At 37.2% G+C, this 15,846-nt stretch overlaps 1 protein-coding gene across 1 annotated transcript; it reads right to left on the bottom strand.

Annotated features, from left to right (window-relative positions):
- Window positions 1-298: 298 nt before the first annotated feature.
- kcng4b (potassium voltage-gated channel, subfamily G, member 4b) lies at window positions 299-11,855 on the bottom strand. The gene is made up of 3 exons (XM_077201593.1): window positions 11,486-11,855; window positions 4,868-5,669; window positions 299-2,297 (listed from the first exon to the last, which is right to left on the bottom strand). The coding sequence occupies exons 2-3, from the start codon at window positions 5,606-5,608 to the stop codon at window positions 1,512-1,514; spliced, it is 1,527 nt and encodes a 508-aa protein (XP_077057708.1). The 5' UTR covers window positions 5,609-5,669; window positions 11,486-11,855; the 3' UTR covers window positions 299-1,511.
- Window positions 11,856-15,846: the final 3,991 nt, after the last annotated feature.

The following is a 15,846-nucleotide window of genomic DNA, read 5'->3' as shown; positions in this document are numbered from 1 at the left end:
GTCAAGTTATGGGTTATGGGCTCGCTAGCGGATTCTGTGCGGGGGATTGCGACGTGACAATGCTTGATATATCATCAGAGATTGTAATTACAATGCACTCAATGTTGTTTTTAAGAAGAGTTGAGTAACATTTGCCTAATGCGTTTTTATCCTATAACATTCTGTTACTGTTTGGTGACTATTACGATAATAAAGAGAGTCATACAGCGTTAAATACCTACATAAAGTGCTTTACGGTTTGTGTATGTTCATTGCAAATTATTATCTCATTACTGTATTCTTTAGTTTTTATTAGTAGTTTTTATTTGGTGAAATACATTGTTCTCATTTACTGTGACATAATGTATATCTGGGAATTGTGAGTTTATTGAACAAGAGAGTTTCATTTTGATATTAAGTCACACTTCCACCAGTCATTTCAACACACTGCGAAACAAAAACTAATTTCTTGTTGTGTTTATTGATTTTGCAGAGTGTGACAGAAATGAAATACTGTATGTGCCACCTGAAAACACTGCCTCTTCTGTGTGTGCAACATCTAGATATAATAATACTATCTGCTAAAACCATAACATTAAAATTGATTGGTTTGCATTGGTTACGTCATATGTAATGATATGAGGCCCGTGAGACTTGCACCTGGACCATTGTGCAGCCCAGTGGAAAAAAAGGTTGAGAACCACTGCTCTACATGATCCCAGCCGAGGAATAAGAGTCTTATCTAGTCAAACCATCTGTCAATTTAAAAAAAAAAAACCAAAAACATTTATACTTTTTAACCACAAATGTTCGTTTTCCATTAGCTGTCATGCGCCACACATTACGTAATCACGTTGAAAGGTCACGTATGACGTAGGCGGAAGTACAGACCTAGTGTTTACAAAGCGAACGTGCAAAGATTAAGTCAAACCCTATTTAAGAAAATAAATAAATAAAAAAAGAGGGTAAAACAACGATGTCGGACGATTTTGAAGTTGGAGGAGAAAATGAGATTTCCGCCCTTTCCTACATTTCTGAACCGGAACACGCATGACCTTTCAACGTGATTACGTAATACGTGGCGCATCGCAGAGCTAGTGCAAGATGAGCATTTGTGGTTAAAAAGTATATAAATGTTATTTTTTTAAATAAAATGGCCAATGGTTTGTCTAGATAAGGCTCTTTTTCCTCGGCTGGGATTGTGTCGAGACTTTGAAGCTGCACTGAAACTCACATTTTAACCTTCAACCCATTAGACCCCATTGAAGTTACTATATGGAGAAAAATCCTGGAAGGTTTTCCTCAAAAAAGCTTAATTTCTTTTTGACTGAAGAAATAACATCTTGGATTATGTGGGGGTGAGTATATTATCAGGACATTTTAATTCTAAAGTGAACTAATCCTTTAAGCCTTTAAGTCTGTGAAACCGGGGGTTCGAATCACATGAAGAAAATAAGAATATATACAGAGATTTGCACCAATAGATCAGATAGCATGCAGTAACAGTCAGGGTTGACTGACCACCAATTGTGTCATTGCTCATTGGCCGAAGTAAAAGAGCGTATTTCCAACAATCTCTGGGCGTCTTCTTTAGCACTGGCATCCAAGATGGCCACTCGCTCTTCTTTACAAATCATTTCACGTTCACATTTCAGCTCGTGATATGAACGAGAAAACACGTGGAAGATGGATGTAGCTGGAAAAGCCATTATGAGAATACCACTCAATATGCTGCTAAAGGCCACAACCTGGCCAGGGATACTGTGCGGGACCATGTCACCGTAGCCAACTGTCGTCATTGATATAATAGCCCACCAATAGGAAGAAGGAATGCTGCTAAAGCTGTGAGGGCCAGTGGCTTTTCCCTTAGTGAATTCCTTCTCTGCCAAGTGAACGAGAGGTGAGAATAAAGCCACAGCTACGCAGAGGAAGAGAAGCAAGAGCCCAAACTCTCGAATGCTTCGCTGCATCGTAATTCCCAGCGTTTGAAGACCCAGCGAGTGTCGAGCCAGTCGCATCACATACAGGATCCGCAGGGCTCGCATGACCCGCAGAATCAAACCCAGCTTATCCAAATACCCACGACTTGTCCCAGCGCTACCATGAAGCTCGGCTTCTTCAGATTCGTCTTCGCTATCCACAACCAGAGAGATGTAGTATGGTAGGATGGCTATGACATCTATGATATTCAGTGGGTTTCGAACAAACTGCAGTTTGCGTTGAGCCTGAAGCAAACGCAACAGAAACTCCATGGAGAACCAGGCCACGCATACCGTTTCCACGATGAATATGTTGCGACACTTTTCTGAGCATTCGCCCTGGAAAAGAACAATAAGCAGAAATCAGAATGTTCAATTTTAACATATTACTAAAGCAGACTGCATGGTCTACAAAATGTGTGACGAAATTGTAACAATGTACTTTATTATAGGAATCATGTAATGAAAATCGCACTGATTATGTTGCGCTTACCAATATGCATTTTTACTGACACCTAGAATTGTGGACACCATACATCATTATGCAAAACCAAATGTTTTCAGATACGGAAGCAAAAGTGTTTGAAAGCAGGTGAAGGTACTGAGATAAAAGCTGTGTTTGACTTTGGCTGGATGTTAACCGATTGGCAAGATTTTCCACCTGTAATCGGGGAGTAGATAGGCCGGTGACACACTGGCTGCGTGGCGTAAGCGTCTCAGCTGCGTGGCGTGTCCGTTTTTATTTCGGCTCCCATGTTAACAGGTTAGAGCTTGCAGACTGCCTGCGTGACACGCGCGTCTCAGGCACAGCTTGAGCCGTGCGGAAAACGCGTGCATGCTAGAAAAAGAACCGACGCCTATTTTTCACGTGACACAAAGCGTGTTGGAAGCGTTTCCAGGTAAAATAGAATAGGAAAAGATGTTTATATGTTATTTTGTACACGAATACATATTAATAAATTACATTTTGATGGTTGAAAGTCTAGGTTTTGACATAAATTCAGATATAAATATAATTTAAAAATAAATAAATAAATAAATATCAATTTTCAAATATTGCACCTGTCAATACAGAACGAAATATTCTGTAGTCTATTTTGCTGTCAATACTGCTGACAGTGTCTTTATCATTAGGCTTTATATTTATGCTTAACATGAAGTATAGGCCTATAGAGCTTCCACAACTCTTTCCCATATGTCGAACAAGGGTGATCCTTATCAGCAGTGCCGCGTCAGACACGTTTCTGGTGTGCAAAGACACAGAAAACGCGACGCAGCCGCCACGCAGCTGACACGCAACAGAAACGCCACGCTCACGCCACGCAGCCAGTGTGTCACCGGCCTTACAAACGGAGACGTCCAGTCGGACATTTTCAGCTTTTATGCTTTTTGCGTACTTTATCACAGATAAAGTGGATTAGATGCCATACTAGTCAAAAACACAACCATTTCAGATGTTTTCATGAAACAACAGAAACACTTTTAATGCAATACTGCTTAATATAGTGACAGTAATAAAGTTAAACATAAGTCTATGTTATTTAAACACCAATAGGGTGGGTCATTATTTTTTTATTTTGATAAACATGAGACAATATAATATTAAGGTTACATAAAAAAGAGCTTTGCTTTCCCTTCTATGACAGTTGAGATAAGGAAATAAAGATGTCTGAAAATTGCGGTCAGTGTTTGTGTGTAAATGTAGGTTTTTGACCAATGTTTTCCACTTTTGATGTTACTTCTAGAGAGAAATTACTATTACATTAGTTAAATATTCACTCAGTTATCACCAAAGTATCACCACCAGCATCATTATTTCTGTGTTAAAGTAATTCAAATGATCTCTGAAGAGCTGGGATAAAAGTTTATAGTTCGGATATAAACACTGATGTCTACGGTAGAGATCAAAATTGAGTAAATCACCTTTTTTAAGTATCATGGTTCTCCAAAAACAATTTTTTATCAATTACATCGTTACACCAGTAGGTGGCGACAAGTGACTGTTAAAAATGTTTTCGTCATTGAATCATTCATTCAAGAGATTCGTTCAAAAACGCTGAATCAGCCAGTAATGAAATGTTTAATTGAAGTAATTGAAGTGTTTATGAGTGAGTCATGGAATCATTCATTCAACCCGATTTTAAATAAATCATTCGAATGAATTAAATATTTTTTAATAGACTGCAGCAACTAACATTGTCAGAACCTCTAGTAAATTACATGTTATTTTGTTTAGTTGTCTATTCAGAATCATGGTGAGAATTGTGATCTGTTTTAAAGAACAACAAAAAAGAAAAAATAATTGCTTATTCTCAAAGCACTAAACTGAGAGAGGTCGCCATCCAGTTTCTCTACTTTAACCTGGAGACAAATGGTTTTAAAAGCTTTGAGTGACCTGTTAAATTCTGCACCACATCTGCAGATTATTCCACTATGTATATTTAATTTGTAATTATCTGTATAAGTAATATGTATAAGTAATTATCTTCATTCAGATTCATAAATGTTGTTTGTTGTACTTTCATGTGCATGTCTTCATATGCTCAAGAAAAAATTGTTTGGAGGAAACATGAAATATATTATTATAGATTTTAGAAGATAAATAAATACATCTGAAAAGTAATTGAAAGTAAATAGTGCTCGGCAAAGATTAATCGTGGAAAAATAATTAAATAAAAATAATCCCCCCAGGGAATCTCAGCCATTTCCAGCCTAAGGCGTCCCCTCAAAATACAGTAGTCAACATTAGAAGTGGATCAAAACCTTTCATCAAAGTTATACAAGAATTTTGAACGTTCTTGTCTTAGGACAACTTTAATGAACTTCATAAAACTTTTTGATCCACTTCAAATGTTGGCTACTGTAGATAAAACACAACAGATATAAAAAGAGGGATGTCGTGCACTAACCCTGTCATCGTGATCAGGAATGGTGCCGATACACAAGCTGATAACGGTCACGGCAATCATGACGACTGAGAAGCATGCGAAGATCTTCCCAGGCCAGCCAGAATGAGGGTTTTCCACTATCTCCTGCAACCGGTTCATGAGCCCGACGTAGCCCGTCTCTCGAGCTAAAGGCCTCTGAAGAGCGAGTCTCCTCTGCCTCCTCTCGTCGTCCTTCTTCTTCTTCTCTCCCACTTCTTCCACACAGGACACCATCTTGCGTCGGCAGCAGCGCTCCATGTGAGCCGGGTCGATGCCCCAATAGGTGAGTTCATCAGATAGTGACACGGCGCACACCTGTCGAAGTAGCCTCAGTTTCCCCGCAGCGAGGAAGTTAAAGATGATTCTGAAGGCCACCGAGCTGCGGTCGAAGAAAAACTCTCGCCGCGTCTCGTCGTAGTCGTCACAGAGCTGGGCGATTTCATCCGGGCCCCTGCACTGACGGAGCTGTCCCAAACGAGACGACGGGAACTCGTCCAGCGTGCTCCAGGGAAACGTGTAGCGATCTCCTCCCACGTTGATGAGCGCTAGTTTGCTGTGGTCCACGTCTCTCGAGATGCTGTGGAGTCGCTGGGCTCGTTGGAAATACACACCTTTGATGGTTTCCGTCTCTGGGATTTCGGTGAAAAACAGGTCGAGGCTGCTGTCGTCTGTGCTGACTGAGAGATTGCTGAAGTCATGGTTAGCATTGCTGATGATTGGCATGGTGGCATTTGGGCATGGCAGTGATTTTGAATGTAGTATGTGTAGCTTAAGCACTGGAGCACTATAAACAAAAAGAGTATTATTTTATTGCAACATTAGCATCAACAATATCAACATACAGGACGAATTGTTTCAATACAAATTAATATTTGTGTTGATGTGAATAGGTAAAAAAAAAAGTAAACTGACTTATATTAATTTTAAAGGGATAGGCTAGTTCATCCAAAAATGAATTGTGTCAGCATTTACTCACAATCATGTCATCTCAAATACAGGGGCTGGTCATATAATTAGAATATCATCAAAAAGTGAAATTTGGATATTATATTCATTCATTACACACAGACTGATATATTTCAAATGTTTATTTAATTTAATTGTGATGATTAAAACTGACTACTAATGAAAATACGAAATTCAGTATCTCCGAAAAAATATTCCTCAAGACCAATACAAAAAAAGGATTTTTAGAAATGTTGGCCAACTGAAAAGTATGAGCATGTACAGCACTCAATACTTAGTTGGGGCTCCTTTTGCCATGGAGGCATGGAGTCCATCAGTCTGTGGCACTGCTCAGGTGTTATGAGAGCCCAGGTTGCTCTGATAGTGGCCTTCAGCTCTTCTGCATTGTTGAGTCTGGCGTATCGCATCTTCCTCTTCACAATACCCCATAGATTTTCTATAGGGTTAAGGTCAGGCGAGTTTGCTGGCCAATTAAGAACAGGGATACCATGGTCCTTAAACCAGGTACTGGTAGCTTTGGCACTGTGTGCAGGTGCCAAGTCCTGTTGGAAAATGAAATCTGCATCTCCATAAAGTTGGTCAGCAGCAGGAATCATGAAGTGCTATAAAACTTCCTGATAGACGGCTGCGTTGACCTTGGACCTCACAAAACACAGTGGACCAACACCAGCAGATGACATGGCACCCCAAACCATCACTGACTGTGAATACTTTACACTGGACTTCAAGCAACATGGATTCTGTGCCTCTCCTCTCTTCCTCCAGACTCTGGGACCTTGATTTACAAAGGAAATGAAAAATTTACTTTCATCAGAGAACATAACTTTGGACCACTCAGCAGCAGTCCAGTCCTTTTTGTCTTTAGCCCAGGCGATATGCTTCTTATGCTGTGTCTTGTTCAAGAGTGGCTTGACAAAAGGAATGCGACCAGTGGCGGTTTTAGGCACGGGCGAACCGGGCAGTCGCCCGGGGCGGCATTTTTTCATGTGACATGGGGGGCGGCACGAGCAGTTTAAAAAAAAACATCCTCTGCGCCGCGAAGCGGTTTTCTATTATCTATCATTTCACTGTGTGGGGAATTGGCAAATTGGCGCCCCTGCTTGAAGGTGCCGTGTGTGACGCCGGTTTCACACCGCACGCGTTAGCAGTGCGTATTTTTATTCGGCGCCCATGTTAACAGATTAGAGCATTCACACACCGCACGCAGAGGCGGCGCGGCAGCGGGTGGCAGGAGCACTGTATCAGCAATACTCTAATGGAATTAGTGGGCTAAAGTCAGTCACACCACCTCAACTTTCTTCCAAAATAACGCACATTTCATTCATAATATTATAAATACAGGCCTATAGTTCCTGCAAATTTTTGTTTTTCTGAATTGTGTGAAATAAGTAATACAAAACGATTATGTGGGTCACCTCACCATGTGAATTCATTTAGTCTTGACTTCTGGCCGTGACTCGTGACGTGAGTGACAGTGTTGGGGGGCGGGCGATGGGGAATCTGTTGATTGTCGAGTGCCAAATAAACAGAGATGGACAGGAAAAGGTCAAAGCCATCAGGTGCACAATTAAGAAAAAAAAAAGAAAAGAAGAAGAGGAGAAACGAGCAAAAGATAAAGGTATGCAACTGTTCTCTCTGTGGTATGATTACGGTATCCATGTTGTCATGAATGAAGGGCTAATGTTAATTGTGGGTACCTCATCTCTTACGTTTCTTAGCCTTTTTGCTGTGATGCTTGTAATGCTTATACAAAAATAATTAGGTTTTAAGTCAACAAACACGAGATGGAATTTTCAATTCCAATGGAATTTTCAAATCTCTAGGTAGTTTCAAGTCATGTATACATTTCTTGACCTCAACTACAGTGGTAGCTACAATGATATTTTAATGACAAATTCAATTTGTACCTCTGTAGTTGAGGTCAAGAAAAATATTCATTACAGTTATAATGGCCTAATGATGACAGCCAATGTTCTGTTCTTAGTGCAATAGTGTAATGATTCTCTTTAGTGTTTTCACATTTGTGTGATAAAGTATTTGTCCTATAGAATATTTATTCTATATTTTATTTGTATATTATTCTTAATGTTTTATATTATTGTTGCTCTCTGCTCTTGTTACATTTTTTATATATCTGATTGTATATATTTCTTGGCACATTTATGTATATAGTGTATATTTAAGTTCTGATAACTTACACTGTCATAGTTTGTGCAGAATTGTGTCAATTGTCTTTTGGCAATGTTGGATGTAATGAAGGATTTGTGCAATTGAGAAATATAATTTTTCTCTTTAACTTATGTTTACACGATAAAATATTACGGTTTGTGGATAAATTTGTGCTTTATTTATTTATTTATTATTTTATTTTATTTATTTATTTTGGGGGGGGGGGGGGGGGCTCGAAGGTGGTCACGCCCAGGGTGTAATTCAATGTAGAACTGCCACTGAATGCGACAGCTGAAACCCATGTCTTGCATACGTCTGTGTGTGGTGGTTCTTGAAGCACTGACTCCAGCTGCAGTCCACTCTATGTGAATCTCCCCCACATTTTTGAATGGGTTTTGTTTCACAATCCTCTCCAGGGTGCGGTTATCCCTATTGCTTGTACACTTTTTTCTACCACATCTTTTCCTTCCCTTTGCCTCTCTATTAATGTGCTTGGACACAGAGCTCTGTGAACAGCCAGCCTCTTTAGTAATGACCTTTTGCGTCTTGCCCTCCTTGTGCAAGATGTCAATGGACTCTTTTGGACAGCTGTCAAGTCAGCAGTCTTCCCCATGATTGTGTAGCCTACAGAACTAGACTGAGAGACCATTTAAAGGCCTTTGCAGGTGTTTTGAGTTAATTAGCTGATTAGAGAGTGGCACCAGGTGTCTTCAATATTGAACCTTTTCACAATATTCTAATTTTCTGAGATACTGATTTTGGGGTTTTCATTAGTTGTCAGTTAAAATCATCAAAATTAAAAGGAATGAACACTTGAAATATATCAGTCTGTGTGTAATGAATGAATATAATATTCAAATTTAACTTTTTGAACGGAATTACTGAAATAAATCAACTTTTTGATGATATTCTAATTATATGACCAGCACCTGTACATACAACTGGTTCGAAACACAAATTAAGATATTTTAAATGATATATGATTCTGTCCCTTCATTGAAAGGTAACCAAAACTAAAAAGATCCAAAATGGTCATAAAGCGTGTCTTAAAACGAATCCATTAAGTGATTTATTTCAAGTCTTGTGAAGAGATACCTGATGAACAGCTTTGATTTACATCTAAACACTAATCAACACACATTAATACACATCAGTGTTCTGAAATGAGGCGGCAAAGTCTTCAGGGTTTTCTTTTTAATAAATCTAATGTAAATTCATGTCCCAATTAAACTTAATGTTGTCACATTTTCCTGCTTAAATAAACATAAAAACAATTCTATTTTTAGCATATTTTTCATTTTGTTCTATTAATTAAAATCAAGTATACATCTCATCAAATTAGTGTTTTTAATCCAAAATAATAACTGAAGGCAGTAACAATATTTTTTATTTGTTTTCTGATATTCAGCTGTTCTTTTTAGTAGTCCACTTATTTCCATTAGTCATTAAGCTCGTACACACTGGTCACATACACAAAGATGTAACTTTAATTTCACCAAGCAGATTTTTCACTTTTAAAAAAACACAGATTCATCATATTTTCAGACCATATTTTCAGACCAATTGATTTTGATGCAGCAGTGATATAAGGCTGAGTCTTCCCATTGACGCCATCATTGTCTTCATTCGGAACACACACGAAAAACAATAGACGGGATGTTTTGAACGAACCAATCATATCCCATTTATCCAATCACAGCGCAATGGAGGCGTTGCCTCCTGTCACGTGTCTCCCCCCATTCATTCTTAATTACCCACCGCTCCATTTAGAGGGGTAACTTTAACAACAACTAGCAGCTTTAACTTTACCTGCTGGTGTCACTTTAGAAAAAAAAAACAGCAATTTAAATACACTTTTTAAATTTTAAAATATTTGCATTGTTTTACCTTTAATATGGATTAATTTCTCATCCTATTTTTTTTTTTTTAGGAGGTAGCCTACTTGCTCAGAGGAAACGCCACTGATAAGCATTTGGTACAGGGCCGGCCCGAGGCATAAGCGAACTAAGCGGCTGCTTGGGGCCCCTTGGCCACCAGGGGGCCCCCCAATCGAGTTGAAAAATCGAAAAGAAATTTTTTATATGACTTAAACAAGTGACATAAATTAATGAATTAATATGAATGAATGAATAATTAAAGAAAAGTAAATTCTGATTTCATGATCAATATACCTGCCTACAACGGCTGCTGGGTTTGCCAGCGTTTACGTCATGCGCATAATATAGACACCTCGCGCGTGCATAGACAATTCGTGCGCAACTTTGCATAGTCACGGTAATGTTAAGCCATGTCACAAAAAGGACGTATCCCTCTGGTGCCGAAAATAGAAAGACAAAAATGACAGAGGAGGGGACAAAAAGAGCAAGATAAAAGTATGTTTGCATGATTATTTACGGTGTGTTTTGTGCAGCAATTGACCCATTCCTATGTACGGCAAGCCCCGAGGGGAAAAATACATTGCATATACACATATACAACGAGCGCCAGTACATCATTACCGGTATTATAGTAACAGGCTTTGTTGGATTCTGTCATGTACAATCCAACAAAGTCTGTTACAATAATAATCAAAAAAAAAAAAAAAAAAAGATGTTGAGGACAGTTACACTGTATTGAGACAGTTGAGAAATCATAATATTTTTACAGTTTTCAACAATAATTGTCATTGTTGAACCCTTGCTCTTATTATGTTTCTGATTTCTCAGTTTTGTCATTATTTTAGCAAATAATTTATATTATATGTTTTGAGACAGTTTGTTTTAAGAAGTTTCAGAGAGTTAGTAAAAGAGTAAAGTAAAAGTTAAAACTTTTTTATTTAAGTAGGCTATCTATTTTTTAAGTATTTATTTTGTATTAATAAGACATAACCTCACTGTATTAATTTATAATGTATCATTATTGCGTGGTATTTGTGTCAATAATCGTCAAGCACAGGTGACTCCGCGTAGTGGGAGGGGGCCCCCAAATCAAATTCTGCTTAGGGCCCCAAAAGCCTCGGGCCGGCTCTGATTTGGTAACTGAAGCTCGTTCATGAGTCACATTCTAGAACAAACCTTTTTTTTTTTTAACTAGCCGCTCTAGCTTCTGTGTTTACAGTATGTGATGTGCTCTATGTGTGTATGTGTGTGTGTGTGTGCGTGTGTGTGTGTGTGTGTGTGTGTGTGTGTGTGTGTGTGTGTGTGTGTGTGTTTATATGTGAATAAAAGGCCAATATATAGGCTATTGTTCATCATTTAAGTCAAAAAAATCTCTTCACAAGACATCATTTTCAGTTTTGAGTGAACTACCTCTTTAATTATCCTTCTTTTTCTTTTTTTACAATGTAGGCTACATGGCACTTACTAAGATCCAGTCTCGTCAACACATTCACAACAGCAAAGAGTAACTTTTACCACAATGTTAATCTGTCTGTCAATGCAAACCAGTTGATGATAGAATATAAAAACAAAAGGTTTCATAACTTACCTGCATTGAATAAAATGTTAAGGGTTCAGTCATCCTAAAAGATTTACTCATCATCTGTCACAAATTTTAGTCAAATATGTTATCATCAGCTAGATAAGTGTATAATCCAAGTTTAAAAAGTCGACAGGATGAAGTTCCTCGTCCCATCTTGGAAGTAAGTTTGCTGCAGTTAAATGTTGTCATGAGCTCTTCATGCGTGTCTGTCTGGTCAGATGGACAGGAATAATCTGCCTGTCTCATAAACATTAAATATATAAAACCCGATTATCTAACACCGCTGCCCTCCGAAGGCCCGCTGTTGTTTATCCCTCTGCTTTCCCCATATTAAACACCAGTGCGCGCGCTCGCGTGCGCGCGCCCACCTAAACGCGCCTTGCTTTTTAGTCACAACACATAGTAAGCAAAACATGCGTGAAAGGTTTAACTTGTGTAAACATTGATATAGCGCCATTAATTATTAACTCACCCTGCTGGATTACTACATCATAATACATCCTAAAATGTAATCTGAAATATTACTTTGCAGAAAAATTATTATTAATAATTTAACAAGTTATTGAACACTGTCTTTGTTATACCGTAGGGGTGTTCTTAGGTATAACATGATGCAGAATATCGAAAAACATGCATAAAACCATAATGTAAGGGCTTACATGATTTATTGCATGATTTAGTGACAATATGTAGATTGTGTCTCTGCAGCTCTTGATCCACAGAATAATGAATATCAGGGCTTAACTGTAATCTCCTGTGGACAGATGACGCTGAGCATGCTGGGACAGCTGAACGAGGGATGACCCTTCACGTATAAACAGCAACTTGCTATCAGGGGAGATTTGGTGGACAGTTGGTGTTTAGAAGATGTCTTTACTCTTCTGTAATCAAGTTTGTTTGTCATGTTCTACCTGTTCTTAAACCAGAAGCTCTCAGGTTACGTGTAATTGGATGAACAGGGAGAAACAGGAGAACCTTATTAAGTGCTTTGACATCAGGGTCACCTTACATTCAGCATTGTGTTCTTGCTTTCCTGGTCCTTTCATGAAATACTAAAAAAACTCATATTTATTCAAATGATTCACAGTTGGTGAACAAAACATATGGCTGTGTAAAGCTCTGTCTTGGGTGTTGTTAATGTGTTCCTATGTGGTTGCAAAGATGTTCTTGATGATTGACATGTAGGGCATTGTTAGGCAGTTCTGGGTGGTTGTTGTTTACTGGTCCACATGGGGTCCCTTCTGAAAAAGAAGTGTGTCTATTAATCTGCACTTGTAGTGTACTTTAGCACTTAAAAGTATATTTTAAAAAAAAAACTATGCAGATATTAGGCTATAATATTAATGAGGTAACAATTTACAATAAGATTCACTAGATAACATTAGTTCATGTATTAATTAACATGAACTAACAATGAGCAATGCATTTGATACAGTATTTAGTAATCTTTGTTAATGTCAGTAAGTTCTGCAGTTCACTTTAACCATATTTCAAAAGACAACGGAAGTAATTATGAAATTAGACCAAAACAAAATACTACTTAAGTGGGTCAAAAAAGCAACTAATTGCATTTAATATAAATTCAAACTATGATACATTTTCATTCAATTGCAAATAACATGCATTTAAAATGCACAAATTACATTTACATTCAATTCAGTTGTTTTAAAGTATATATTATTTCCATTATAAGTAGTCTTTAAATTAAAGGTATGCTAAGTGCATTTTTTCCACAAGGGTTCCCTCGTGTGATTCTATAGTATTTGTGTCTGTTTTATCATCTGCCAGATGAAAATCAAAAGTCTGATTGCTAAGTAATCACCCGTCTCCTCTACAAACTGCATTATCTGAGTATGATGTAATTCCTGTCTGTAACTTACATAAGTAATAGTTACTACAGTAATAGTGATAGTTTCTTTGACCAGCATAACATAATAACAAAATGCTAAACCTCTCCCAAACAGCAAGATGGCAGATGTGTGTGAGTTCGTAAGAGTTTTAGATCATCAAGTCAATCCTTGTTGAACCCTGATCATCCAGTGTGAGTCAAGTCCAGGATTGGGCACGACTTTGTTTTTATTATTTATTTCTAATAAACACTCACAGTCTCCGCAAGCCGACCCAGTCCTCTTCCTTCCCTACATCTCGAACCTTGTTACATTCTCACTCTATGGCTCCATATGTATCATGTTGTTGAAGAAGGAAATTTGATTTTGTTGCTTCTCTGAAAAGAAATATCCTTTAGAAACACAGCAGCTGAAGTTTCCAACAAACCAAAAGACAGAATACAGGCTTTTGCTGCTTATCATGGGATATTGTAATTACTATATAAACAGGGTGAGAGATTAAATTTCAGATAATTATTAAAAGTGCATTATCTGACTTCAAGAATGGTTGCTACAAGCAACTCGTGACCTACAAATGCAGTGTTTCCCTTCTCTACTGTTACCTGATCTGACATGCACAAATGACTTTTGCTGGTGTAACCTAATGAAGTATATTCTGTCATATTCAATACTATTTTTACTTCAATAAAACCAGTTAATTTTGGATTACCTTACAAAACATTTTTATATAGTGCATGCAGTTCTTATTTTGAAACCTCGCTATCTTTAAAATGTATAGCTTATTAATCACGTTTCTGAGTTACAGTATAATTGTATTAATGCCAGTTGATTTATTGGCTGTTTTTGGTTTATTTTGTTTTAATCAGTGTTGGGTAAGTTACTCAAAAAAAGTAATCCACTACAAATTACTACTTTAAAATTGCAATATGATTACATTACTGATTACTGCATGTAAAAGGTAATCAGATTACTAATTACTTAACTTTCAAGTTACTTTGAAAACCTATTAAAACTACAAAAATACATACAAAGTGAAACTCAGTTCTTTCTGTAATTTAATATTGCAGAAATCCCGAGTCTCCTGATGCAGCGGCCAAACGTGATTAGAAATGCATTTTACTAAATATTTTTTTCTTAACAATACATTTGTAACGCAAGTAACTTAATTTTATTGACATCAGTAACTGTAATCAAATTACATAAATTTTAAATGTAATGAGTTACATTACTGCGTTACCACGAAAAGTAATTAGAATACTTTGTAATGCGTTATACCCAACTCTGGTGTTAATACAGTAATTGTTTTTGTAAACTTTATATTTTGAGTTGATTCTTTATTTATGCATGCCTGTGCTTATTTATTTATTTATATTTTTTAGTTGCAACATTCAACGACACCTAAGCATACATCTCATCCAATAATATCTTTGCTGAGGACTATTATGTTTGTGTTGTTATAATGACTGGAATTTGATAACAGGAATAGCAGTTAATAAAAATAATAATCGCTCTGCTACTGTTTACAAAAGTTGTAGAGAGCTTTGTTGTTATGTAAGCAGTGTCTTTTATCTCTCAGGATGTTCAACTGTGTGTCCACTAGGTTGAGCTTTTGGCTTGGGATTTTACAGTCAGTACAAGACTGACACACTCTGGCAACAACTGCAATCATATACTGTACATCAGCAGTGTACTACAGTCTGTGAAGTCATTCAACTAATCTGTGTGAAGAGCAGACCGAAATGCAGATGACCTTTATTCAATGATAAACTTGAAGTTTGCCTTTTCCCTAAAAGGATTCAATGGTGAGTGTCCAGAGTATTAAAGGTACACTATGTAATGTTTGGCTCTCTAGTGGTTAAAAAGCAAAATTGCATGCATTTTTGTGGAAGAAAATTGTTTTGGATGTGCTTTGGCTGTGCATGACTGTGCAGATGAATATTATTATCCTACTTCTCAAAAAATATTCACTACTACATTTTTAACAAGCATCCAATGTGACTTTGCTGCTACTGATGTTATTTACACCGTAAGCCCACCAGTTGCAGTCTGCTTGCACAAGTGTTTAAATTGATATTATTCAGTCATAATTCCCATACTTCTCTCTGTGTTATTTAATAATTCTGAAGACTTTATCTTTTTTTTTTATCTTTTTTTTTTAAATAAGGACAATAATTGTAGGCCTAACAAAGAACAAGTGTGTCTTTAGCGTTGACAGAAATCAGTTATTTAGGCTAAGTCCTTTCACCTGAAATTTTAAATAATTGCATTACAATTTTTTTTTTCATCTACGTTCTTAAAAGCACTTATTTTCAACTAAACACTTCAAAATGTGTGTTACAGGCCAACTCTTTATCAAAAATCTCAAACACAGTACACAGTAAAATCAAACAGTGATTCTAACTAACACTTTTTAGTCTTAACTTAATCGTAAAAATCTATTAATCTGTACTATTCACATACTATGCTTTGTTTACTCAGAAAACCCAAGTTAAGATGAATTGATTAGTTTGAGTGCGGTTT

Source organism: Siphateles boraxobius, unplaced genomic scaffold (genome assembly GCF_051911475.1).
Source record: "Siphateles boraxobius isolate OS27281-9 unplaced genomic scaffold, OSU_SipBor_1 48, whole genome shotgun sequence".
In the NCBI taxonomy this organism is placed as follows: domain Eukaryota; kingdom Metazoa; phylum Chordata; class Actinopteri; order Cypriniformes; family Leuciscidae; genus Siphateles; species Siphateles boraxobius.
Note: the sequence above shows the minus strand (reverse complement) of the source record. Positions and strands in the feature narration are given on the sequence as shown.

Coding starts and splice junctions, on each gene's coding strand:
- kcng4b (XM_077201593.1), bottom strand. CDS start 5,608: ATGCCAATCATCAGCAATGCTAACCATGACTTCAGCAATCTCTCAGTC. Junction 2,298..4,867: donor TTCCTGATCACGATGACAGG/GTTAGTGCACGA, acceptor GTTCTTTTCCAG/GGCGAATGCTCAGAAAAGTG.